The sequence below is a fragment of the Enhydra lutris genome, unplaced genomic scaffold (assembly GCF_002288905.1).
Source record: "Enhydra lutris kenyoni isolate GAN:26980312 unplaced genomic scaffold, ASM228890v2 scaffoldscaffold40, whole genome shotgun sequence".
In the NCBI taxonomy this organism is placed as follows: domain Eukaryota; kingdom Metazoa; phylum Chordata; class Mammalia; order Carnivora; family Mustelidae; genus Enhydra; species Enhydra lutris.
In genome coordinates this window covers 1,537,542-1,563,172 of record NW_019154124.1, presented here as the reverse complement: position 1 = coordinate 1,563,172, position 25,631 = coordinate 1,537,542, and the positions used below count along the sequence as shown (strand labels likewise).

The 25,631-nt window shown below is 45.3% G+C and overlaps 1 protein-coding gene across 1 annotated transcript in view; it reads right to left on the bottom strand.

Annotated features, from left to right (window-relative positions):
- The window catches only part of LOC111155309 (laminin subunit beta 4), an 88,503-nt gene that overhangs the window by 31,762 nt on the left and 31,110 nt on the right, over positions 1-25,631 (bottom strand). Inside the window, exons 14-21 of the mRNA XM_022515452.1 lie at positions 15,515-15,700; positions 14,000-14,115; positions 13,073-13,193; positions 5,767-5,944; positions 4,535-4,678; positions 2,863-3,094; positions 2,246-2,407; positions 552-772 (exon numbers count right to left, since the gene is read on the bottom strand). Of these exons, the coding sequence (XP_022371160.1) occupies positions 552-772; positions 2,246-2,407; positions 2,863-3,094; positions 4,535-4,678; positions 5,767-5,944; positions 13,073-13,193; positions 14,000-14,115; positions 15,515-15,700 (1,360 nt within the window). The remainder of the gene's footprint in view (positions 1-551; positions 773-2,245; positions 2,408-2,862; positions 3,095-4,534; positions 4,679-5,766; positions 5,945-13,072; positions 13,194-13,999; positions 14,116-15,514; positions 15,701-25,631) is intronic.

The window sequence follows — 25,631 nt, the reverse complement described above, 5'->3', positions numbered from 1 at the left end:
ACAGACATTGTACGTATCGTTTCTCTGAAGGGCTCACGGAGGAGGCACCTCACGATGTTTCAGGTCTACCAAAGAATCTAAGTAGGTTGAACCCATTCAACACTTCTGATCGCCCCACATAGCGATTTCATGTAGTTCTGCCGACTGTGTTCCAAGAGCTCACAATTAGGATGACTGAAAACCTTGCTTTTCTGCCTGCCATTCATGATCTGAAAACAGTTCACTGCGTTGACTTCAGTCAACTGAAATAGTTAATATCTTCTAAAAGCTTCTGCCACCCCCCCCTTTTTTTTTAGATTATAGACTCAACCCCTGGCCCTCTTCTGCATCAGTGGTTCCCAAACTGCTACCTTAAAGACACTGGATGAACTTGGTCCCAGTGCCGATTCTGGGAAATTCTACTCAGTGGGTCGGAGGTATAGTCTAGGAATCGGTCTGTTAATATCCCGGCCCTGTCCCCAGGTGATCCCGGCACATGCATGGAGGACCTCGCTCTGCTGCCATGTTCCCAGCCCCCAATGCACCCTCCCTGGGGAGCCGGGCAGACGTACTCTGGCAGGTCTGATTGGTGGCCGATCCAAAGTGACCTGGTTTGCAGAACTGGCAGTGGGGCCCCTGTGTGTTGTGCAAACACCTCAGGCAGTCCCCTGTCAGCCGGCTGCAGGACTCAGGGTCCGTCACGTCGGTGTTGTTGCTGCAGGCACACGGCTGGCAAGGCGCTCCCGAAATTCTGGGATTTCCGTAGAAACCTGCAGAGCATTCTCCACACTGTCTACCTGAAAAGAAGGGAGAGGAAATGGGAATGACATGATAAGCGTGTGTGTCTGTGTGTGTGGGGGCGGGGGTGTCAGGGAGCAGGGATGGAGACGAGTACAGAGAATAATTAGGCTCTTCAAGGGATAATGAGATGTCACACGTTGGGGACGTAGAAGGAAAAATGTTCTGAATTAAAACATTCATTTTAATTTATTATCCAGTCAGAGAATACAATGATTATTCAGAACTAAAAAGTCCTTGGTGAGGAACACATTCTAGTCCTTATATAAGAAACTAGAGTATTAGGCACAGGATCCCTGGATCTTTCTATAACGGGGGTCACCCAAGTGTCTCAGGACCCAAAGCCAATCTCACCTTGTGTTCTCTCTGGGGTATCCCCACCCTCACCTGCTTCTGGAGGTGAACCAGCAGCACCTGAATGGGGTCTAGCAGTGTAGATGGTGACTGTGGTTTCCGTGATGTGCGCACACTGGACGGTGTTTTTATCAAGCACTGGGAGGAGAAAATATCCCTTTCCTCCTTTACCTGCTACCTTTCCAACCACCAGGGAACTGTAGTCAGGTGCCCAAACTGTGGGTCTACCCACCCACCCCCCATTTTGGTTCATTCTATTTAGGAATGCGCTCATCAGCCAATCCTAGTCTCAGTTCTGAAACACTGACCAACCAAGCCAGAGTGGACACAGACAAGAAACTACATGGGAAGAGGTCAAAATGAAGTAGAGACATAGGTAGCAAAAAGAAACAAAAACCAAAATCCAAACCAAAACAAAAAAACTAGCCGCATCATTTATTACCATGATAGTAACTATTGTTGGAGAAAACAGCAGCACCATATTCCCAAACTATGATTAAATCAAGTAGGTTTCATGTTTTTTCCTTGTTTGCCTTATATGTTTACACTCATGCTTAAACTCCTTAAAATAAAAGTTTTGGTAGAGGGACAGACACAAATACTGAATGGACTTATATGGTGTCTATTTGAGGCCCAAATCAGTGCTTCAGATCGGAAAAAAATACATTATTTTTGTGAAATATCAGTCAAATTGACTGGTTGGGATTACATAAAGTATTTGATTAAAATTTTTTATGTTTTAATTGCCAACATTATACGTTATATGAGACATATGTATTACTTAATCACCCATGTATCTTATGTATCTTACTTAACATGTAATGGTTTTATTTTAAATAAATCTATTTGATTTAAACTCATTTGGTCAGTTAATGTTCCAGAATGTTATTTAAAAAAAAAATTATAGCTTGGAGGAATGAGCTTTTCATTGTTTGTTTCTGAATCCTTCAAATCCTTTGTTCAGTAAAGCAGCAAGATACCAGATTGTGTCTTCTTACCATTAACTTACATTCAGGACCACTCAGTTGTTCAAAGCAGATAAATTATGAACATGGGATCAGTTTTTAGATAGCATTATGGGATAGAAGCAAAAAGGCAACATGAACTAGACTACACACCTGCATAACCCTGAAGACAATTGCAGATCACATCTGAGCTCCAAGGATGCTGATAACAGGAATGGGCAAAATACTGGCTACTCGAGGGAACGTCTGGACATCGGCAAGGACGGCAGGACTGTCCCGAAGGAGGATTCCCATAGTAACCATCGATGCATCTGGCAAGATAATTGCTTTTTACCAAACGTTCCTGGAGAAAGCTCACATTAGCCAGTGTGGATTTGTTATGCTCGAGGACAGTGCAACTCTCAAAACGGTATTTTATAAGATGCTTTCTTGCTTCCGTGAAGGGATTTTTTTGCTTTACATTGAAAGTCCCAAGGCGTACAGTCATTAAACTCAGTATAGTAGCAGTGAATGTACATGTTATGCTTTAGGGACATAAAAAACAAGGTGCCAGGCCAATAAATGCCCGTTTTTTAATTTAATCAGACATGGTCTGGCTCATCACAAGATCTTGAAGGACATCAGGAATGATGCTCTACCTTCCCCGACTCCCTATAGCAATCGTTCTACACTTAAATACTGTTGAGTCTCTACCCAGTGGTCCTTCAGAGGGTGTTGTGACATCATGACAAAAGAAACAAAATTAAAGTGCGTGTGAATTTCCTACCTTTCACAGTTTCTTCCAGTTGTAAACCCCCCACAATTGAAGCATGAGCCTGTTTCCGGATCACAAAGTTCCGCGAATCCATTACAAAGGCAAGGGCGGCAGCTGGGGAACCCAAAGTAGCCTTCCAGGCACCGGTCACAATGGCGGCCGGCCACCTCCCCCTGGCAGGAGCACTGTCCCGTTATTTGGTCACATATAGGGCTCTTTGAGCCTTGCGGGTGACAGTGACATGCTAGACAAAGAAAGAGGACATGTTGAGTGGGGGCAAGTGGCGTGCTGGGGGAATGAGTGACGGTCCTGATTTTGTAAACTTGAACTCACTGTCACATCCCGATCAGGCACATAAAGTGAGTCCGAGAGCCTGGCGTGCACCCAGTACCGGGTCAGTGTTTGTCGAACGATTCCCTGAGTCACCCAGTGAACCGTACGCTGTGAGCCACTGGGGTTTCTAAGCGTTGTTTCTACACCGGACCTCAACAAAGAGCGTGTTCTTAATGACTCGAACTTCCACTCATCAACTCAAACTTCAAGATTCTAAAGAATATAAAAACCCTTCTCAAGGTGGTTGGATTTTTCCTTTTCCTAGGTGAGGTCACAGAGGCTCAATCCTTTTCTAGCGAATTGTTGACTCCCTGGAGCCAGTCTTCCCTACAGGAAGTCAGGAGGCAGAAGACAGGCTGGCTCCTCTGTGTTTACCCCTTTGTGCATCATAAGCGCTTCATCCTTTCTTTCTTTCTTTCTTTCTTTCTTTTTTTTAAAGAAAGGGAAACAGCAATGATCATGAACCTAAGCACTGTCTGTTGGGCAGACAATGACCAGGAAGGTATGCCATCTCTCTGAATCATGACTAAAAAGATATGCTGTTCCTTTACCTGGAAGAACTAACCTATCCAGAGATACCCACCAAGCTAGGCTTCTGCGGAGAACAGTATTCTCACTAACTATTTACAGCGTGAACAGAGAACTATATCCCCTGAACACGGGTGCCATGAGACTGGATTACCACTGCATATGAATAAAGACCTATCTAAGCCCTTATTAATGGGTAGCTTCTAAAATCAGTTCCTCATTTTTTTGCAACCCCAGCATCAGACGGTGATATCCAGGTGGCAGAGCTGTCTCCGTCCTTGACTCCTCAATCTCATTTTCTTTCGACCTGGCCAGCCATGCGGCTTCTGTGCCAGATCGTAAAGCTGGGCTGGCACAGCCAACACCTTTCCTGGTGTTCGCACAACCTCCCTGGACTGCCATCTCTTTGATACATACTGCACACTCCCAGAAGTACAGGCCGTGTTTTTACCATCACTCGTGTTGCCTTCGCAGATTTGCGTGTCCTCCTTGCACAGGAGCTGTGCTGATCTCTGTATCATTCCAGTGTTAGGATATGTGCCATCGAAGCGAGCACCATCACTCATGATTACTAAAGAAGCTCTGTATCCGGTGGGTGCCCTCAGAAGGGATGAATGATATATGATGGGAAAATTCTCCTGTACATTTTATCTACGCAGACAGACAGCCTGAATCATGGCATCAATTTCCCAGTCCCTTCTGATTTTGGGGAGTCCCATACTCCCATACTGATTTTTTGGGAGTCCCATACTGATTTTCCTGCCTTCGAAACGCCAAGGTTGTGACCATGCATGCCCTCCCCCATCCGTTCTTTGCTACGTACGGTGACAGCCATGATGTCCCAAGCCGTAACTTCCTGGTGAGCACCTGTCACAGCAGCGACCAGCCACATGAGGCTTGCATGGGCACTGGCCCCCAAGTCGGCTGCAGCTGGGCCCCACTGAGCCCTGAGGGTGACACTTACAGGCTGTGGGGAGACAAAGAGGACAGGTAGAGGTGAAGGAAGAGACAGAGAAGCACCTGGTCCTGTTGGGAGCTTTAGTTCACTTCTCTTTCGTTTGGTACTTCTCTCATCCTTGACTCCTTCATCTGTGAAATGGGGAAATTATAGCCCCTACCCCAGGGGATTATGAGGATTAAAGACAATAATGCCTGTGAAATACTTAGAACCATGGAGCAGGAAGTAAGTGCTCAATAAATATGACAATATACATACCTTAATAAATGTTACTTAACAGGTTAGTGAAAGGCTTAAAAGAAATTGTTTTAAAAATTAGCTGTTCCAATATAATTATTATTATTGATGTTATTCCTTCAATTCCTAATGATCTATGTTGGTGCTGGACTATCTGTTTCTTTTCCCTTATTCTGTATCTTTCATGGGGTTGTGGGAACCCTGCAGTGTAATGGGATAAGCATTTGCCCAGAACTCAGGAACCCTGGGCTCTCACTGGGGGGAGATTTTGTAAAACCCATCCCCTGGGAACATATGACAAAGTTTGAAGAAGTTTTTGAATGTCATAACTGGAGGGAAGGTGCTACTCGTCTTGGGTGGTCAGATGGTAGGGATGACGCTAACCTTCCTATTAAGCACAGAAAAACCCCCATGAAGACCCCTCCCCAAAACAAAGCTTTATCCAGCCCCAAATTTCAGAAGTGCTAAGGGTGAGAAGCACCGCTCTGTGGCTTAGTGAAATGGACAAGTTACCTAATGTGTTTGGACTCCAAGAGTCTTGATCATTGAATGAAAGTTTGAGGATGAAGGACGTTGTTTACAGTTCACTCCAGCCCTAAAAGTCCAGGACCCCAAATAAGTATTTTAGGACCAATGTTACAGTATCCTAGCAGCCCAATGCTACTCCAAGGCTCCTTTTTTATACACTTCCTGTACTGTGCATTGGGATTCCAACACACAGCCGACTTTGTTATATATCTAATCATTGGGAAATTGGCATTGACATTGATTGTTTGGAGGAGATGCTAAAAGAAATTAAATCGATTCATTCACATTCTAAAAAGCTGTGCGTCAGTAGAGCCCATTGGGTCACCACTCACCTACTGCCCCGTTGTGCAGCCTGGCGGACATGCTGACTATCAGCCTTTCACACACATCAGGGAGCACCTGGGGTCCCGTCTTCGAGGCAATTTCAACACAGCTGTGTAGCTGATATTCATCTAAGTCTCTCTTGCTGCAGAAATTCTCCAGTGAATTGATTTGGGGAATCAGACCAAGCTTTTGAAATAATACAAAAAGAAGACTGAGGTTCGTAATTGTCTCCCATTTAAGATTCTGCTTGTATAAACAATTAGACCTATGAGGAAATGCTTACAACTGAAGATTTTAAGATTTTTATTGTGTTTAAGAAATCTTTAAATATTTACATTTATTGACTTGAGACAAAGAAAATAAGACTTTTTTCTTTTTACCTTCCTTATTATACTTTTAGCTTGCTCATAAATTTGTCTTAGATTTCTAAGACTTTAAACTAGGCTATTTGTGATAAATTCAGAAATTATGGCTTAGCGCATTCCATTGTATTATTGTGGAACTCTAATTCCACAAAACTCTCCTTTTAAATGTTTTGTCCTTTTCAGTTACATATGAACAATAGTGTCCTACATCAAACTATCTGCCTCTTGGAGAGTCACAGTATAGATTAACATATTAAAGCTCTGAGAAGTCCTACAAGAAAGATACTTTCAAACTCCATGCTTCCAGGGTGGCTCAGTGGGTTAAGCCTTTGCCTTCGGCTCGGGTCATGATCTCAGGGTCCTGGGATCGAGCCCTGCATCATGCTCTCTGCTCAGCAGGGAGCCTGCTTCCCCCTCTCCCTCTGCCTGCTACTCTGCCTACTTGTGATCTCTCTCGCTCACTGTCAAATAAATAAAATCTTAAAAAAAACAAAACAAAACACCTCAGTGCTTCCATGCTTATTTAACTACTTGGTTCTATACTCAAGTAACACTAACATTCCACAAATTCAATATAACATAGATGCATTTTGTGAATTGTTGGCTTAGTGCATACAGCTATTAGAAGGACAAATGCATTGTTCTAGGCTTATTCTCAAAGAGGGATCATCCTATATGAAGAAAAACCATACAGTTATATTTCTTGAGAAGATTTTACCCATGTTATAACCTATGACCACTTTAAATGTTTTTCAGTGGCATGGCTGACACAGGGGAGAACATGCTAATATAAGAGAATCGATCACACCAAGTTGGTCACAACTGAAATTAAGATTTAATTCAGCAGGTCTAGTTAAGAGTGAACCAGGTGACCCAGATAGATTTCCCCTGGCCTTCTTGTTTTGTCCATACTGAACCTCACTCCCATAGTCCTTTTCTTCAACCCCCTTTCAACCACCCCTGCTCCAGCACCCATCCACACCCCCCGGTCCGTCTCCCTTTGCCGTCTGACACATCAGTGGTGCACTCTCAGCCTTAGATGCCCATTTCACAGTGTCTCCACTCCTCAAACCTCTATCCTCATTCTCTCTGCACTCCTGGACGGGCCACTCACTGCCTCTTCCTCTTCTGGCCTCACAGAGGAAAGGAAGCCTCCCACTTCCTGCCTCCCAAACTCCTGGCACTCAGGTACTAGCCCCCCTACCACCACTGCCCTGTCCCTTCAGCACTCACGAAGATGTGTCACAGTGGAGGAGATGTCTGCCACCATCCCCTTTGCCCTCAGGAAACTTTTCTGTGGATTATGCTCTCTTTCTTTAATCTCTTCCTTTCAACTGGCACTTAAATGTGCTGAAATCTCTCCCATCTGTAAAATCACCTCCTTGATCTCATACTTCCCTTCTGCCCCTGCCTCCATCTCGGCCCTTTGACTCCTTGATAGCCAAATCTCTTGAAACATTGTTTCCTTGGAGCCCTCCCTGCCTCCTCCCACATTTACTCTTCTCGCCAATGCCACACCTCTCCTTCCCCCCATCCCTCAGTGTTGGGTTCCTCAGGGTTCTCCCATAAGCCCCCTCCTTACCCCACCCCCCCATTCTAGGTGACCTTGATAATGGCGTGCCTTCAGTTACCATCGATACAGATTGCTGGTATCTCAATTTAGCTCTCCTGCCCACAGCTCAATTGCAGGCACCAGATCTGCTCAGACAAGCTTACTGGTCACCCCACAGCACTGCAAACCAACGCACCTGCCACCTGCTTTCCTTTCTGTGCCTGTTGGCAGGAAACAGTGCCAGCATCTCCCAAGATACTCAGTGTAGAAAACTGAAGAAGGTCATCTTTGATACTGACTTTTTCGTCATCAACACTGCCTACCCACCTCCCCTCCTCGCCCCCACAACAAATCAATCACGAGCCTGGTCCACATAAACTCTTAAATGTGTCTGGGGTGCATTTATCTTTCTTCGTCCCCCTGTCACTGCTCTGAGACCATCTAGTTTACCATGATGGCCGCCCGACAGACATCCCATCTTCCACTCTTGTTCCCCTTCCCCCATCAATTTTCTACCCTGTAGTTGCGGTGATTCCTTAAAAGGCAGTTTGTTCAGATAACCCCTCCTTCAAACCTTCAGTGGCTTCTTTCTCTTACCTCCGGCCCCCCAACCTCCTGGCTCAGTGGTTCTCAATATGGGAGGGGCCGTCCCCTAAGGGGCATTTTGGAAATTCCAAGGGGTAGTTTTGGTTGTCACGGCCATCGGATGAGGTGTGTTACTGGCTTTTAGTGGGTGGGGATCAGAAATCCCAGATGTTTTGACACAAAGGAAAATCAGCCCCGTCTCCTGCAGCTTTCGAATGCTCCACCGAACATCCATGAAGGAGAAATCTTTGCTTATAATTATGAGCTAAAATCTTAGTCTATGTTTTAAAAACATGTTTGCAAGACACCTGCTTTCCTGGCTGTGTCACACTGAGTGATTCTACACCTATGACCCTGTCCCCGTCTCATGTGTCTGTGGTGTATTCCTGCCAGTGCACAAACATATTGAAGTACATAATGTTTCTCTATAAATTACTTTCCTTTTACGTCTCTTTGTATTTGTGCATTACACTGACATGCTCTGGAAGGTATGTGAGCAGGTAGGCTATGATGCTTGTGAATTGCATTTCAAATCGGTAAAGGATACTGCAAAATATCTGCAACTGAAAGAGGTGGTTGGGTCAGGGGACGCTGAGGATCACTGCTCAAGGCATCCCCAGCTTTCCTGTCCAGTGACCCATCATGGCTTCCGGTAGCTCTCAGACCATGTTGCCATTTCCTGTGTCCCGGCATGTTGGGGAAGGTGCTTGTCTTCACCTGTGCCTACCGCAGTGTCTAATTCACAGTAGCTACTTCATAAATATTTGCTCAATAAAGAAGCATATATACCTGTCCAGTGTGGTTTCTTCAAGTTGATACTAAAATGACTGTTCTCCAAACACACACCGAGTGAAGAGAGATGCAGAAGGAAGCCGGACAGGCTAGGGTTGGGGATGAGGGGAGCCAACCAGGGGTAGGTTATCTATAGTCGCTGGTCTGAGGCAGTTTCGAGGGGGCCAGTCCTGGCACCAAGCAGATGGCTCAGATGATAAGAGTCCCTGTGAAGCTATAGGATTTTGTAATGTCATGACTCACCTCTTTTAGAAACTTCTAAAGACTTTGTTTACCAAGTGGAGTCCATCCCATGGTTTAAAAGAACGGTGGTTTTATGTTCTAGAATGGCTAATAAACTTTTGACTCTAAATACATTTTCATGGAAGCACATATCATGCAATCGGGAAGGAAATTTGTAGCTGTCTCACTCTGTTTGCAGAACAAAAGCCATCTCTGCAGAAGGAGCCTCCAGGGTTGACCAAAGCTTTCACTGGGGCTTCTTGGAAATGTGTCCTAGTCTTAGATATCAATGTTAATCTGGCTGCAGGAGAGGAATGAACTTGGAAAGTGCCAGGGCTCAGGCAGCCAAGCATCTTCCCAGAGCAGCAAAATCAGTGAGGTGGAAATAACTGCTTTAGTCTGTAATCAGAAAATGTGCATTGGCTTTCTCCCACTGGGCATCCAGGGTCAGGGGCTCTAAGGGACACTGTAGGTGCCCTGCCCAGATCTTCCCATTTGCCAGCTGCTATGGCATTGGCTGTTCTTTGCTCACAGCTGTCCCTCTTTCCGGGGACTCAGCCAACTTTTCCAGAAGTGAATGCACTCACTGGGGGGTTGGGGGGGTGGATGATTTGGGCACACAGGCCCGCCACTTTGCCTCTCGGGGCAACTGGCTCCTTGGTACAATTATGCTCCCAAGCTCCCTGTGGGATCAGCTACGTTTCAGTGCAAATCACATCCCTGCTCTGTTCCTTCCCCGTCCCCTGGACCTCTTCTCCCACAAACATACCCTCAATAAATCAGGTGGACCCAAGTCCCTGTCTCGGTTTTGGCTTCTGGGGAATCTGATCCGAATGAGGGATCTAGCCTCACTACTGAGGTTCTGATACTTTGCCAAGATTAGGCTGCTTTCCTAAATTTCATTCAGGTTTCATGGTTTTTGTAGCTATTTGTAAGCTTGAAAACTGATCAAATGGAAGTATTTTTCAGGTAATTTCAAATTACCCATTTGTATTATGTATCTGTCAGATATCACTGCAATGATTTTATTTACACGTCCGTCTTCCGCATCAGGCTGAGAATTATTTGAGGACGGGGACCAAAGCTTACACCCCAGGAACCAGCACAGTATCAGCCCATGTAGGTTCCATGAATGGGTGGTGAATGGATAATTCACAAGGATGCCTGAAACACAGCATCAAATCATAAACTTGGAAATTTACAAAATTAGAAATATTCAGGATATGGATTTAAGATGAGGAGTATCTTGGCTCTTACAAATTTGAGTTTCATGACTATCATTATAATAATAAAATCTCTTCATGATGTATGAATTCCTTCATTTTTCTCTTTCCTTTTCCTTTCTCTACTCTGCTTGGGTTCTTTCTTTCTTTGTAACTCGTGTGTTGGTCTGTGAGTGCAGCTCTCTTCAAACTTCCTGGCAGAGAATAGAACTTCCATGGGTAGGGAAATCACAGTAGGTTAAACTCTCATTCAAGAGTTTGTTTCTACTTTCTACTTCCTTTCTACCTTCACCTGGTAGAACCATGGCCCTCCAGGAGCAGGATTTAGACCATCCTTGGCTAAGGTTGCCAGATAAAATACAAATCACCCAGGTGAAACTGAATTTCACAGAAGCAATGAATAATTTTTTAGTATGTCTCAGACAGTATTTGAGGGCAATATTTTGGACATATTTATACAATATTCAAATCTAACTTGGTGTCTTGTTTCTTCTCTCCCCCTTCCTCCCTCCCTCCTTCGTCCTCCTTCCTTCCTTCCTTCCCTGTTTTCTAAATCTTGCAATTCTATCTCTGGTAAAATAATCTTATAAATGGCAGGGGTTTTTGTTTTTTATTTTAGATGTTACAATACCTGATTTCTAGAATACAATCCAAGATACACCTGCTTCATACTGAGTTCTATAGTAGATGATGAAACAGCAAAGTTCCAGGTTATAAATTTAAAATGTTCAATGGTTAAAAATTAAACTTTGAAGACACAATTCATGAAATACGTACATACAACTACTTAAACAGGGGATTGTCAAGCTTCCTATAAAATACTAGACAGTAAATATTTTTGACTTTGTGGGTCATAAGGCGTCCGTGGCAAATACTTGGCTCTGTCTTTGTAGCTTGAAATCTGCTCTAGATAATATATAAACAACTTGCCAGGGGCGCCTGGGGGACGCAGTTGGTTAATCGTCTGACTCTTGGATCCGGCTCAGGTCATGATATCAAAGTTGTGAGATGGAGCCCCGAGTCAGGCTCTGTGCTGAGCACAGAGTCCGCTTGGATTCTCCCTCCCTCCCCTTCTCCCTCTGCCCACCCCCCATATAAATAAATCTTTAAACAACTGGCCATAGCTGCATTCAAATAAAACTTTGCAGGGCAGTAATGTGGCAATTAAATCATGATATCAGAAGATCCTCACAAATATTTTATTTAATATTTTATTTATTTATTATTTATTTTGATAAAGAGAAAGAGAGAGAGAAGGAACACAAGCAGGGGTGAGGGGCAGAGGGAGAGGGAGAAGCAGACTCCCTGCCAAGCAGGGAACCCAACGCCAACTGGACCCCAGGACCCTGGGATCATGACCTGAGCTGAGGGCAGATGCTTCACTGACTGAGTCTGTCAGGTGGCCTCTCACAAATATCTTAAAATGCAGTTGTAAGAAATGATTCTGATTTTTACTCACAAAATTACTTTTAAAGAAGCCCACACCATTCTATACGATTCTGCTGAAGGCGGAATGAACCCGATCCTTTCACATATTTCTAATGATCGTGAGAGTTAATTGGAGAATACTTTCCAGAAATTAATTTGACAGGCTATTTCGAGAGCCATAAACCTTGAGGCATAGGGTATAGATACTGGTAAATGAAAGCTTAAATTTCCCCAGTGCCCAAATTCTGCCCAGGCCCTAGCCTGGGCCTGAAGTTGTGTACAGAGTGAGAGGTTTAGACGGAGTATCGGTGGCCCAACTCTATGGGGAAAGAAGTTGAAAGAAGTCATTTGAGGAAATATTATGCACTGCTCCTAAAAATGATAAGAAGACAACACAAGGGCGCCTGCGTGGCTCAGTCATTAAGTGTCTGCCTTCGGCTCAGCTCATGATCCCGGGGTCGTGGGATGGAGCCCCGCATCAGGCTCTCTGCTGGCGGGAAGCCTGTGCCTCCCTTTCCCACTGCCCCTGCTTGTGCTCTCTCTCTCGCTGTCTCTCTGTCAAATAAATAATAAAATCTTTAAAAGAAAATAAAGAAGACGACATAAGCACTGTAAGAAAATGCTTAGGATATAACGGGAACTAAAAAAGTCCCCGTCTATGTACTTGCATGAGCGCTCCGGTCACAACACCACACAAGCAGGAGGTACAGAGCAGAACTTACAAGACACTGACAATTCAAGTGGTAGAATTTCTCCCCAAACTTTCTGCCATGCCAGGGCGCTGTAGTGGCCCAGAGCGGGGGCTCTGGCACCAGAGAGTCTGGCTCTGATGGCAGCCTCCTCACTCACTGTCCCTGTGACCCTGTGCTTCTGTTCTGTCAACTGTAAAATGGGGACAGTGACAGCACCTTGCAGTTGTGAAGACTAGACAACAGAGTAAGTAAAACCTTCGGACCGTTGCCGATGAGCGCTGTTCAGTAAGCTGTGCAGTTGGTATTAGGTGACGTTTACAGAGAATCAGTGCTTTTTCTAACGGCACAAACCCATTTATACTTCTAAAGAAACATGTCACCAGGGAGTCTAAAAGTCGAATGATAACAGGTCTCAGCTTGGAAGGCGGCGCCCTCCCTCGCTCCGTGATACTTACTGAGTCAACCAGGATGTGGGACTGAGCGTGGGACCCTCCTTCCAAAGGCCGGGAAAAATGGACATCTATGGAATATTGTACATCTGGTTCTAAACAGATGGTTGTGGGCAGCAGCATGATTCTGCAGGAAGAGAAATAAAGCAACAATTCAGTGACAAAAGTACAATTATATAACCTAAGTGACCAGGGTATTTGGTGGTGTTCCGACCTACACTGAAGTGGGTTTGACTGTGGGGACAGAGGCTGGGTCTAGACCAGCTCCGGTGGGTTGGGGGGACAGCAAATTCACTCTCAGATTCTCTGTGTGGCTCTTGCATAGGATTGTGCCAAATAGCAAATCTTAGGGACTACTAGCCATGGGTTGTCGCGACTACTCTGGGAAAAGGACAGAACAAATGTCCTTTATTCTACCTACCATGCTAATCTCAACAGGGTCTCTTGTTTTATTTTGCCACAAATCTCTGATGCAAAATTAGTAGCTTTTCTCTTTTTTTCTTTCTTTCTTTCAACCTTATGGACTCTCAGCTGTTGGGAATACCAGCTGAATATTTGATTCTTACTCTTATAGCATTTTAATTTCTCACCTCTCCAGGCCGTTTGGTGAATGGGAAAGGAATGTTCTAGACTGAGAATCAGGAGCTCGGGGCTAGAATCCTGGTTCTGCAGTATGTTAGCTCCAAGACTGGGGCCGGTCTCCAAGAAGTCTCATCCTCAATTCCCTCCTCGCCCAATGAAGAGAAAGTCTCCTTAATGAGTTGTTAGCAAGATAAAATATGATCTTAAATGTGAAGCTTAGTATAGCCCACAGCAAGCAATAAATGTCACCGTCTCCGTTACCTCTTCTGCTTAGGTCTTCGATACAAATTACCGATAAAGGAACAAAATTCTAAGAAACCTTCCATATTTGAGGACAGGTCCCAAGCATACCTGGAAGCCGCCGGTAAAGGGAAAGACAAAGGCCGTGGCCATGGACTCTCGCGTGGACAGTGCTTGCTCCCTCCAAGGGGCTTAACCAGGACCTGGACAGTCCAGTCGGCTGCAGGCTAGACAGGAAGGACATAAAAAACACGCCCTTGTGAGGATTCACACACACAACACACCTCATGGGCAGCCCTTGGACTTGAACCCACAACCCCCAGCCCTCTTGGAAAATGGAATTTGGGAGCAGAGTCTGAGAGGCTCGCTCTCGGCTCTCGCTTGCTGAGGTCGGAATGGCGACCCAGGTAGACCCAGGAATATTGTTTCTGGCCGTAGCTCTAGTTCCTGGGCTGGAAAAGCCCTGGTGCTCCTGACTGGCCTTGTTTTTAACCTCTGTCTCCCAAAGATTCAATTACCACACCCTGTCCCTGGATCACAGAACAAAAGTGGAAATCTGGAATCCTTCACAAAAGCTTGTATCCTTTTTTTCATGTTACTGCAGAAATATTATTATATAAACGTATCATTATACAGATTTTGTTATGTAATATTTGATTATTGTATTGCTAAACCTATTTATAGGTGTCTAAATATGCGTATATGTATTTATAGCATATGCTAATTCACTATACTCTGAAAGCCATGCAATTTGGAAATGCTTTTTAAAGATGCCAGAGATGTGTCCTCTTTATGGAAAAATTAAAAAATATATATCACATTTTTAATGACTCATCCTATTGTCTAGGTCCAAGTTCACTGAAACTCCTTGGCTATCATTTAGAAGGGAGCCATAGAGACTTGTGTCATATCAAGAGTTTCAAAGTGGATCAGCCGCTCTGGTCATACAATACCATGAGAGTTTCCAGAATGAGGTCCTTCGAGGAACCCTGGGGTTTCTGAGACCATCCCAGCCTCATAAAACATTTTTCAGGGGAAATGGTCTGTGGGGTTTCAGACTATCAAAGAAAAGATTATGCAGAGAAAAAGTTTGGGGCCACTGCTCTAGATGGAGTGTTTTTCTGATTTGGTTTCTATTCTGCCTTAGATCTTTCTCAACAGGCAGGGGAGGTGGCAAGAGGAGCAGCCTGCCGTTAGCTCTTCTCTTGTTTTAGGGTCAAATCCAAGTCCAAAATAAATGTCTCTTCTGCATGAACCTGAATCTCTGCACACAGGTTAGCTTATTGAAGTTTTAGAAAATGTTAAGGAAAAAGTCCCAGAGGGCAGAATTCGTGTTATTTTAGTTTTTTATTGTTCTTACACAAACATGCCATCACCGCTTCCTTAGATCTTGTACCTGAGATACGTAGCATCAACTTCAGCTTCTCTCCATGGAATAAAGCATGTGTGCCTCTGGTTTACTGTGTTGTTTTAATATTTTTAGGAAACTCTTTGATTTCTAATGCTCTCCAGATGTTCGACTTTTTGCATTTTCTGTTGACCCTATCTAGCAAGACCGGAATGGAAACTCGTAGTTCCAGAATGTACTTCAGTCAGCCTCTTACCCCTGAAGAAGCAGCTGGATACCTGAGGCTCGTAGCAAAGGGCGATGGTGAAGTCCATGGGCAAGGAAATGTTGCTGACGACAAATCTCAAGCCGGCCCCAGGGAGAACTCTGGCAAATCCAGGTCCAGTCCACGTAACAGGGGTTCCAGGAACTGGTTCTCGGAAAACCACGTGAAAGGCAGGCACCTGGCCAAAAGTCACTGAGCCCTAAAATTGAAGAGGAATGCACACAGCTTTGCCTACAGTCAAGTCCTGGAAGAGCTCAGAAAAAAAAAAAAAAAAAAAAGCACATATTTCCTGATGTGTATATGATACGTCGGAGTCAAGGATAAATTATTCTAGCCAGGTCCAGAAGGCAGCTGAGGATAACGTGCTGAATCAGCAGCTTTCAGAGCATATGTTACCGTATGGAATGATTGATTTGAAAGCAATGTCACTGGAAACCACTTTAAGCTTAAGTACCCCACATGCTAATGAACTGAACAAATTCCACACTGATGACCTTGGATTTTCTCAGATATGACTATGGGACTCTGGCCAAAATATGGAGGGAAAGAAAATATTCCCATGCTTACTTCATGGGCTTTTCCTAATTATGCACGATGCTGAGAAAACCCACATGGCTTTTTTTTTTTTTTTTGATATCTCTTCCATGCAAATATAAGACATGCTCCTCTATTTGCTTGGAGGCATAGAAGTATAAAACTTGTAACACACTTGATTGATTAGCCTCCCTGATGGTCTCTATCCTGGCTGTCAGCCTGGGGCCATCTGGATCCTGTAGATAATACTTTAATGACTTCGCCTCTGCCTCCCCAGGCTTGCAGCCTCTACCGGAACTCTGCCTCTTGTGGCTTTCTGCCCTCATCACCACCCCTGCCAATAAGTGTTTCACACTCTTTCCAACCGCCAACAGAGTCACACCCAGATTACTTCGTCTGGAGTTCAAGTTGCTCTGTGATCTACCCCAAACTCCTTTTCGTCTGATAAAGATTTATTCAGTAACAATTCAATGCCAATCCCTGCATTAGGAACACAAAGATGAATAGGACAGAGTCCTTGATGTGGAAGAGTTTAGAATCTGGCACTGGAGACCAAAATGTAATTAAGAAACCATATCAGCCAGATGAGCTTTCAATGGACAGATACATGTAACATATTTAACATATCTGTATACCCTCACAATTGCCATAGACACTGTAGGTGTCCCTCGGGGATCCCCTTTCCCTGGTTGGAGCACCCACCCGTGAGTTGCTGTGTGTGTGGCTTCTAAGAGCTCACAGTCACCTCCTCCAGAGAACTGGCCTCCTATACCTCATCCCCAAGCCCACCTCCATCCCTGCTCCCAGGGTAGCTCACAACCAATGGCTTCTTAATACAAGGCTATAAAAAGCTGAAGACAACTCTGTCCGCGGTTTATGCTTCGGAGCTCCTTCGTGGATCAATCCAAAGTTTGTTTTACCTGAGACCACATCTTACTCTTTCCCCTTGTCTTGTTTCTGTCTTCCTCTTCTGGAGTTTTCCTGAATAGCACAGCACTTCCTTAATAAATCACATGCACCTGAATCCAGGCTTCGGCTCTGTTTCTGGGGCACTTGACCCGAGACAGTCGGCGCCTGACTGTTTACCCAGAAGCAAGCTCCTAGATGCACTTTGGGAGGAGGATGTTTTTCGGGTCAGCTGGTGATGAGGACCCCAGTGTGTAACTTGTACGATGATCCCTGGAACGTGGTTAGCAGAGCAATTGCTAAAGCTGTCATCTGTGGACAACTTGGGACAAGAGAAAGGGGGAAGCAGGGCACCCACTGGATATTTCTGGCATTGAGAGATATAAGGGAGCAGTAATTATAAGGACTGTGGACTGCAGCAATAGGAGGTAGTTGTTGAATGCCGCTGATGCTTAGATGAGAGAAGATGACGGGTTCAGGGCAGTCATTTACTAATTCAAAGCCTAGTGTGAGGATCAGAGGGCCCGCCTCCTTGGAGGTCTTTAAAGACTCCTCTCCTTTAGTTAGGTGGCAGGAAGAGCTGAAGACCAAGCACGGGACTTCGTTGTAGGACTTGCAGAACTTCAGAAAAGCCTGAATTCTCAGCCTCGGTAAGTCACCTATGCTGAAGTCAGGCCCCTCACAGGGAAGAAGAGGGCTTTTAAGACACGGGTGATGCACACGAGAACCTTGAACCCTGAGGTTCTCCTGAACACCCTCTGACTATAGAAATAATCCACTCACCTTTACTGGAAAATAGAGTCCCTCCACTCCACCCCAGCCATGTTTGAGGACAATGTAGAAACTTCAAATGATGCAGATGCCTTGGAAGAAAATGTGCACCTTCCCCCAGACCTGCCTATACTACCCCTCCTGACCACCTGCCTGAGCATTAGGGTCAAGTTTCAGATGATCTGACTGGGAAAGGGCTGGATCTCTGAGAGGGACTGGCTAACATACACCAGTAGCAACTGGGAAAGAATGGCTGGCTATGGATCCTGAGGTTGTTAGAGCAGGGAAGCAGAATATGAAACTGGATAAAGACAGTATGTGGACTTGGGGTCACTAGTAATGTAGGATTTAATTAGCTTGGCAAGAGCCCTGGGGCCTTGAGAGAAGGATCCAATATATTGCTGGAGCAGCTCTTGGAAGCTTGGCAAAAGCTGTGGCTCTCAGGAAAGGAAGCAGAGGTTCCAGAAGAGCTGTAGCAGGCTCTGGTGGAAGGGATACAAGACTCAGAGTAGCAGCCATGCTAGAATGGATCTAAAATGCAAGACCGGAAAACATATCCATTAATTATGTTTCTTGAAGGCCTAGGGAACACGCTGTATATTAGGACAGTAAGCAATGAACCTATGAGTAGGGCACCAGCATCCCTGAAGAGCTGAGTGTTGAGTATCCTCTGTAGGCTGGTGGGATTCATCATTACAGAACAGAGCTCCTTAGTGTCACTGCAAAGGACAGGACCACAGACTATCAAAGGCTGGGCATGTCTTCACTCTCAAAAGCACGATGGTACAATTATGAAAATGGGCAGCAAGGGTTAGAGTAGGAGGCAAGGGGGCCTGACCCATAGGAATCTTCTATGTAGATGATTAATAGAACATGGTATTCCTAGGAGCAAGGTAGATGAGCAGACAACAAAGCTTTAAATATGTAATCAAAAGTGATCTGGTATGAATCAGTGAAAGGTTGAGGTCAGCTGCTCTCATGGAAAGACATGATGCTTTGTCAAGTTCCTAGATCTGAGCCACTTCTCGGATCCAGAACCTGGTGACCAAAAAGAGGCCAGGTCCCCATGAAGAAAGACTCTTCAAAACCAAGGCAAGTGTAAACCATGTACCCAGCCATCACGGTCCCCTTGTTAGAAGAGGGGCATATAAGGGTCAGGTAATATATGGAGTCCTGGCCTAATTCTTTTTGCAGTGAATTCACTGCACTTACTGAACCACCCATTGATTATTTCCTCCAATTCCTGAGTATGTAATTGGCATAGACCTGCTCAGCAGTGGACACTGACTCTTTGACTTGAAAGGTAACAGAAGAGCTCTTATAGTAGGAAATGCCAAGTAAAGTCTTCCGAGGTGCCCATCTTCCACTTTCTCCCCATCAAGCCAATATAGTAAACAAAAAACAATATTGCACATCAGTGGCATCCTCAAAGTGTCACTGTCAGGACTCAGTGGTGGTTCCCATCATATCCTCATTACAAACTTAATACAAACCTAACCAGCGTAGTCCCACTTGTATCTTTACCAGAGCAGTCGAACACCACCTTTGTATATGATATACAGCTACTCAAATGCAAAATGTGTTCTTCTCCATTCTCGTATAGAAGAAGGAACAGAAGCAATTTGTATTGACTTGGGGTGAGCAGTTGTGTGTATTCAGTCTTGCCCCAAGGCTGTTCATTCTCTGTTCACTCTCTGTAACAGTATAGCTGCAAAGGGTTTGAATCATCCAGGTATTCCACAAAATATTACAGCAGTTTCCTATATTAAAGGATATAGTTGGGTAAAGATGAGTCTTCATCTCATCTTCATGAAGATGAAGTTGGGTCCCTTGGTCCAAAGTGATGTTACATGGTCTCCCATAGAGAATCTGACAGTCTATGCCCTTGTTTGGCACCACTCTCGGAGGGCTCACAGAATGTCTGATCCACCAGTAAGGGAAAGCAGAACACTTCCTCGGCTCAAGGGACTCACTTGACAGCAAAAGAAATATAGCAGTGGCCTTGAGATTTTGAGACCCACTGCTCCTACACAAACCTAGCCTTCCAGAAGATTCTAATCTCAGATGGGGTTGGAATGGGGGGTCTCTTAAAGCTGCATCAGCTCAGCTAGCTTGGAAATGACACCCTGTGGGGCAGGATAGTACTCTTCTGGAGTTTGTTTACTCCTTAGAGTGAAGTCTTTTATGTAATGTTGTGTTCCCAACAGGCAGAAAACATGGGTTTGGAAATCAAGTAGGAGTAGCCAAGTTCACTGTCACTGATGGTGATCATGGGAATTTGAGCTTCTTGTGCTTACAACTTTAGGCTCTGTGGGTCTTGATGTCTCGATTCTTGGGTAGGAACAAAGAACTCCACTAAACTTAAAGCTACGGCTGTTGCCTAGTCACTCAGGACCCTCATGCCAGTAGGCCAGGAGGCCTGGGAAGAAATGACCATCACTGGAAGGGCTAATGCTGTATAATCAGGACGTGAGGAATATCCATGGCACTGAGGTGGCCCACTAAGACACCCTTGGCGTTGCCCCTACGTGTAGCCTGATGAGACCATGGAAACCAGAGGCTCAGACCCTGGAGGGATGAGGGTCTAAGTCATCCTACCCCAACAGACGTGCTAGTTGAGGATGAGGGGACTCTAGAATGGGTGGCAAGAAGGGCAGAAGATAGAGAGTATCAGTTACAACCTTGGGACCAACTGTCGCAGCTGAAGACTGCAGTTTGTCCCACTAGTCTCCTTTTGTAAATCTTCCCAGAAACAGTGACCTGTGAGAATCCTGGGGAACCCATGCTTGCATGGAAGGAACTTAATGGAAGAAACAAATGAGCATGGTCAGCTTCATGGGCATGCAATGTGTGTACTTGCAGAGGGTCCCATGCTCCAAAGGGCCCAGGGTTTGGTTTCCTGCTCTGCTGTTACCATCTTGAAATCATAATTTTATCTTTGAAGTTGTTTGTGAATGAAGTCTCTTGGGATAATGGAGGGCACATGTGAGCGGAAGAGATGTGCCCACTATGTGTTTGCTTGCTTGCTCCCATTTGCAAAGAGCTCACACGATGCTGGTGAGCATAGCGTTCAAGTGGACCTACTATGTGCATGTGTTCAGTGAGACTAAGAGTGCATACAAAGTAAATGTGCTACATTTATGACTGAGTAAGCAGGGTGCTGACAGCTCCAAGAAACCAGGCTTTCCGTTCCAACCAGAGCTTGCTTTGAAAGCAGAAAGAAGGCAAAGGCATTTGAAGAAAGCCATTATTCATGTGGCCTCCCTGTATCAGCCAGCAGCTTACAACAAAGGATGATTAGAAGGAATAAAAGATAAAGTGACTCCTGGGTGCCCATCTCGCAGTCCTGCCTTACTCATCAGCACGCTGAATGTAGGGAGTGTCGGTACAACACAAACTGAGAAGCGAAATGAAAACTAAGTTGAGTTGGTTTTGTGCAGCCTTCCATTGTTCTGGAAAGAACAAGCTGGAGATGCATATGTGACCACAAACTTGCAATCTCGGGGCCTACACAGAAGCCAAATGCTCTCATGTTTGCAGTGGAAACTGGCATTGCATGACACAAAGATGAATGGTACAATTCAGGCTACTAACTTAACTTCAACATATTTCTTTTCCTCAAACGACATTAAACAGCAAATAAAAAAACCACTCACAAGTCACAAGAGAAAGACTACGGAAGAAACTAAGAAGCTAGATATTTCAGCACCTTCAGTGTTCTTTTCTCCTGATTTCTGAACACAGGGCTCTGCTCAGGGATCTGAGCACTGCCCCTCGCAGGGCCTCCCTCTCCAGCCACAGCGGCTGTGACTGCTGGCTGCTGTCTCGCATTGCTCCCTCCACTTGAGAACTGCCCTTGGATGGGAGCCCCCTCCCTGGGGAGGTCGCCTGAATGTGCGCTGGCAGGCCTCAACCACGGCTGACCGATGGACACCACTCACCTGCCTTTGGGCCTCAATGGGGAACAATTCTGTTGTGCCGCTTCCAACCTTGCGCGGGTCCGGGCCAAGGCTAGACTCTACCCTAGACTTGTCCTTGCCTTGCTTTCCCCTCCCCAGCCTCCTGCCCTTGCTCCCTTACAGGCTTCTCCTGATGAGTGTCCCCCCAGTAACGCATGCACACCCTAATCTCTACTTTCATATCTGTTTCTGGGGGACCCAACCCAAGACAGCAACTCAGTCCCCACATCCACATGTATAGAAAACGGAAATAAAATTTTCACACAAAAATATGCCCTGTTTTGTATTCTTCTGTTGCACCACCTGACCCAGCCAATTGATTTCATAACCCACTTACTAATAGACAGAACCTCCAGTTTTAAAATGACTGACCTGCGGGACCCCAGAGACGGAAACAAGGAACTGTGTCCAGATGACGGGACATGGTAGGGAATGCCAGAGGAGGATAGATCTGTGTTGGGTCTTCAGGGATGAGGAGAAGTTTTACAAATCAGTCATACAGAGGTGGTCATTTCAGGAGAGGGGAGGAGCCACTGTTTCCCACTCTCTTCTTTCAGATGGACTCAGAATGAGAAGTGCAGAGAGTCAGAGAAGCCTCCATGGGCATGTGGTGTGGGAACAGAAACAAGAGAAAGAGCGAGGCCGCCATACTGGTGTGCGTGGACCCAGGAGGAAGAGCCCCAGCCAGGAAGCCTTCTCTGCTCCTCTCAGCTGGAGGGGGCTCCTTTTAATCCTGAGTCCCTATCACATTATGGGCACCTCTTCTCTGGTGCTCCCCTCAACCCCGCAACCGTTAGCTGTTTGTGTACATGGCTCATTTCTACAACAATAATCTCAAGGGCAGGCTTCACGTCTACATAGTTTTGTTATGGATCCAAGCATTTCATTCCCTTAAGGAGGTCTCTTTTTTTTTTTTTTTTTTAAAGACGTTATTTATTTGACAGACAGAGATCACAAGTACGCAGAGAGGCAGGCAGAGAGAGAGAGGAGGAAGCAGGCTCCCCGCTGAGCAGAGAGCCCGATGTGGGGCTCGATCCCAGGACCCTGAGATCATGACCTGAGCCGAAAGCAGAGGCTTAACCCACTGAACCACCCAGGCGCCCCTGAAGGAGGTCTCTTATCTGTAAGGAACTGCCTCAGGTGCTAGATTCATGAACAAGACAGCCAGTGGCTGATTTCACTTGCTTTCCAACACGTGCACTCGTGCACACGCACACGGGAATGTTCAGTAAGCAAAGATGCCAGGGTATGAATGAACGAATGAATGATTGGGTCTCAAGCACTCCCAACTTCCGCTAATACAGTGGGATGGCTACAAGGTCCTCGGGTCTCCTCGGGCCTTTTGAAGCCATTGGAGGGGGTCCTGTGAAGTGCCGGATGGATGCCCTGGCCACATCCCATGGCCTCAGATTCCAGGGCACAGCCATGCACCAGCCCCAGGGATATCCCCATGTCCTTTACCCTCCAACGAGGGGGAGAACTATTCCTCAGCACCGAACCTTTCCTTACTAAAATGACAAGAAATTATGCAATACCTGACTCTCTGACTCCAGAATCCAGCTTTCCAGAAACTTCTGTCTTGAAAGAAATAAAGCTACTTAAGTGTGGCCCAGAGGCTCTAATTACTTTGAGCTGGGGTCCTCCTTTCGTCCATCCCTCCTGGAGGATACGAGGAGCTCACGAGGCCTGAGCACTTAGCCGGGCCCCACCTGGTTCTGAGCACGGTTCCTTGTTCGCTCAACAGCAGGACAGACAACAGCCGTGAAGAAGTGGATTACCTCACTCCACTCGTCAGCACGTACACTCTGCTTCTGATTGCTCTTCAGTATTATACTGCCCTTGTCAACTGTGAAATCGCTCCCTTGTTGCTGGAAATACACATCACATGTAGGCAACGCTGTTGCCGATACCTTAACAAGAAAAGAAACGACAGTGTAAGCAACCGGCAGAAGTTCCCATTATACTGCAGGGCGAGAGTTTCCGATTAACCAATAACCTGAAGGTAATCCTGATTCTCATTTCATAGTCTCAGGAAGGAGCCATGAGGCAGCTGATACTTTTCTGTTCCTCTGCAAACATGGGAAATTTTTGGTCGTCTGATGAGCACGTGTTGGGTTTTCTTTTTAAAGGATGCTGTGTCCCAATGACATTCGAGACTGGGGAAACATTTATTCTTATCTATTAGTTCTACGGCGTGGAAAAAAAAAAAAGCACAAATGCTGTCTTAATGTGAAATCTCAAGAAGAAAGTTGTAGAAAATCTACAACAGGCATGGCGGTGAGGCCCAGACTCATTAGCTTATTGTCACTCTGGCCACTCCCTAGACCCATTCCTGGCAGTTCTCACAGTTTGTGGGATTTGGCCTTTTGGGTTCCCATGAGAGGTTCGAGCCGGAGAGCCAAATCCCCACAGCCAAACTGAAGCAGAGGAACTGCAGTCATGCCACTCTAGGGTTCCTTAAGACCCTGGCCTCACAGGCTTCTCTTTGCTACATGTCCTCAGTGGTGACCCAGTCAGAATCTCTAGTGGCTCGGTTCCAGATTGCTGCTGGGCTCTGGACATGTGTGTTTCCTTAGCTGATGTTTCATTGTTGGTGTTACTACCAAAATTTTAAATTTCACAGGTTTCCTGGTTGTTTGTCACGAGCATGCAGTCCTAGGCTCAGCTGTGGCCTGCTTCCAGAACTCTCCTACTCTAGTGTTTACTGCTCTGATTCTCAGCCACACTCTGACCAGCTGCCTGACCTCTGTGATGAGGACCCTTGGACAGGCTACACTGGATTATGTCAATTTGTCCTCTTCTTTGTGCTTTTTTTTGTTTTTTGTTTTTTCCCCTCACCAATTGAGTTCATCATGTAACACAAAATTAGAGACTATTTTATTAATTTCATACAGACAGTATATTATAGAATTAGCCTTATATTATACTGTATTAGATTTTATACTATGTTAAATTCAATCAATATTAACTTTTTGTGACCACAAATCATTTCTATAAGAAAACAGACCAGTGTTTCCCAAACTGTCTATGAATCACCTAGTTCTCTGTTAACACAAAGATATGATTCAGTAGGTGTGGGGTGAGGCTTAAGATTCTCCAAATGCAGTGAACTCACAGGTGATGCCAACCTTGTTGGTCTATAGATAACATTTTGAGTTGCAAGGATGTTGCCATCAACTGAATATTTGTGTCCCTGCAGAATCCATATATAGAAGCCTATTCCCCAAGGCGATGGTATTTAAAGGGGGGGCCTTTGCAAGGTGATTGGGTCATGAGAGCATATCCTCATGAAGAGGATTAGTGCCCTTATGAAAGGAACCCCAGAGAACTCCTTTGTGCCTTCTGCCATGCAAAGGCTCAGTAAGAAGATGGCGGAAAATGAACTAGGAAGTGGCTCTTGCCAGACACAAATCTGCTGGAGCCCTGCTCTTGGACTTCCCAGCTTCTAGGACTGGGAGAAGTAAATTTATGTTGTTAATAAGCCACCCAGTCTATGGTGATTTTGTTACAGCAGCCTGGATAAGTTAAGATACACACAATAAACACACACACATACACACACCGTTTGAAGACCCAACAAGAAAGTTGATCATCATTTTTAGTTCCCCGGAGTGTTTACTTGTAAGTTGTAGACTTAGAGTCACACCCTTTCATGTGTCCATCATCCTTTCTCTTCTCTCTGCTACCTATTAACTTGGACCCTTCCTTATTCCTGTCGGACAATTGCATTCCACCCTCCCTCCAACCCAGGCCCCACTTGTACGAGACAGCACTGACAGGAAAACCAAGGACAGTCTTCCTCAGGTCAGTCCCTTGCTCAGAAAGCTTCAGTGAGTTCTCATTGCCCAGAGAATAAAATATAGTTTCTCTAATAAGAGAATCTAATGTTCTTTTCCAATACTTCTTCCCTGTACAAACTTCCTGTTCCATGAATGCCCCTGCCCTGTCTCTCCTGTGAGC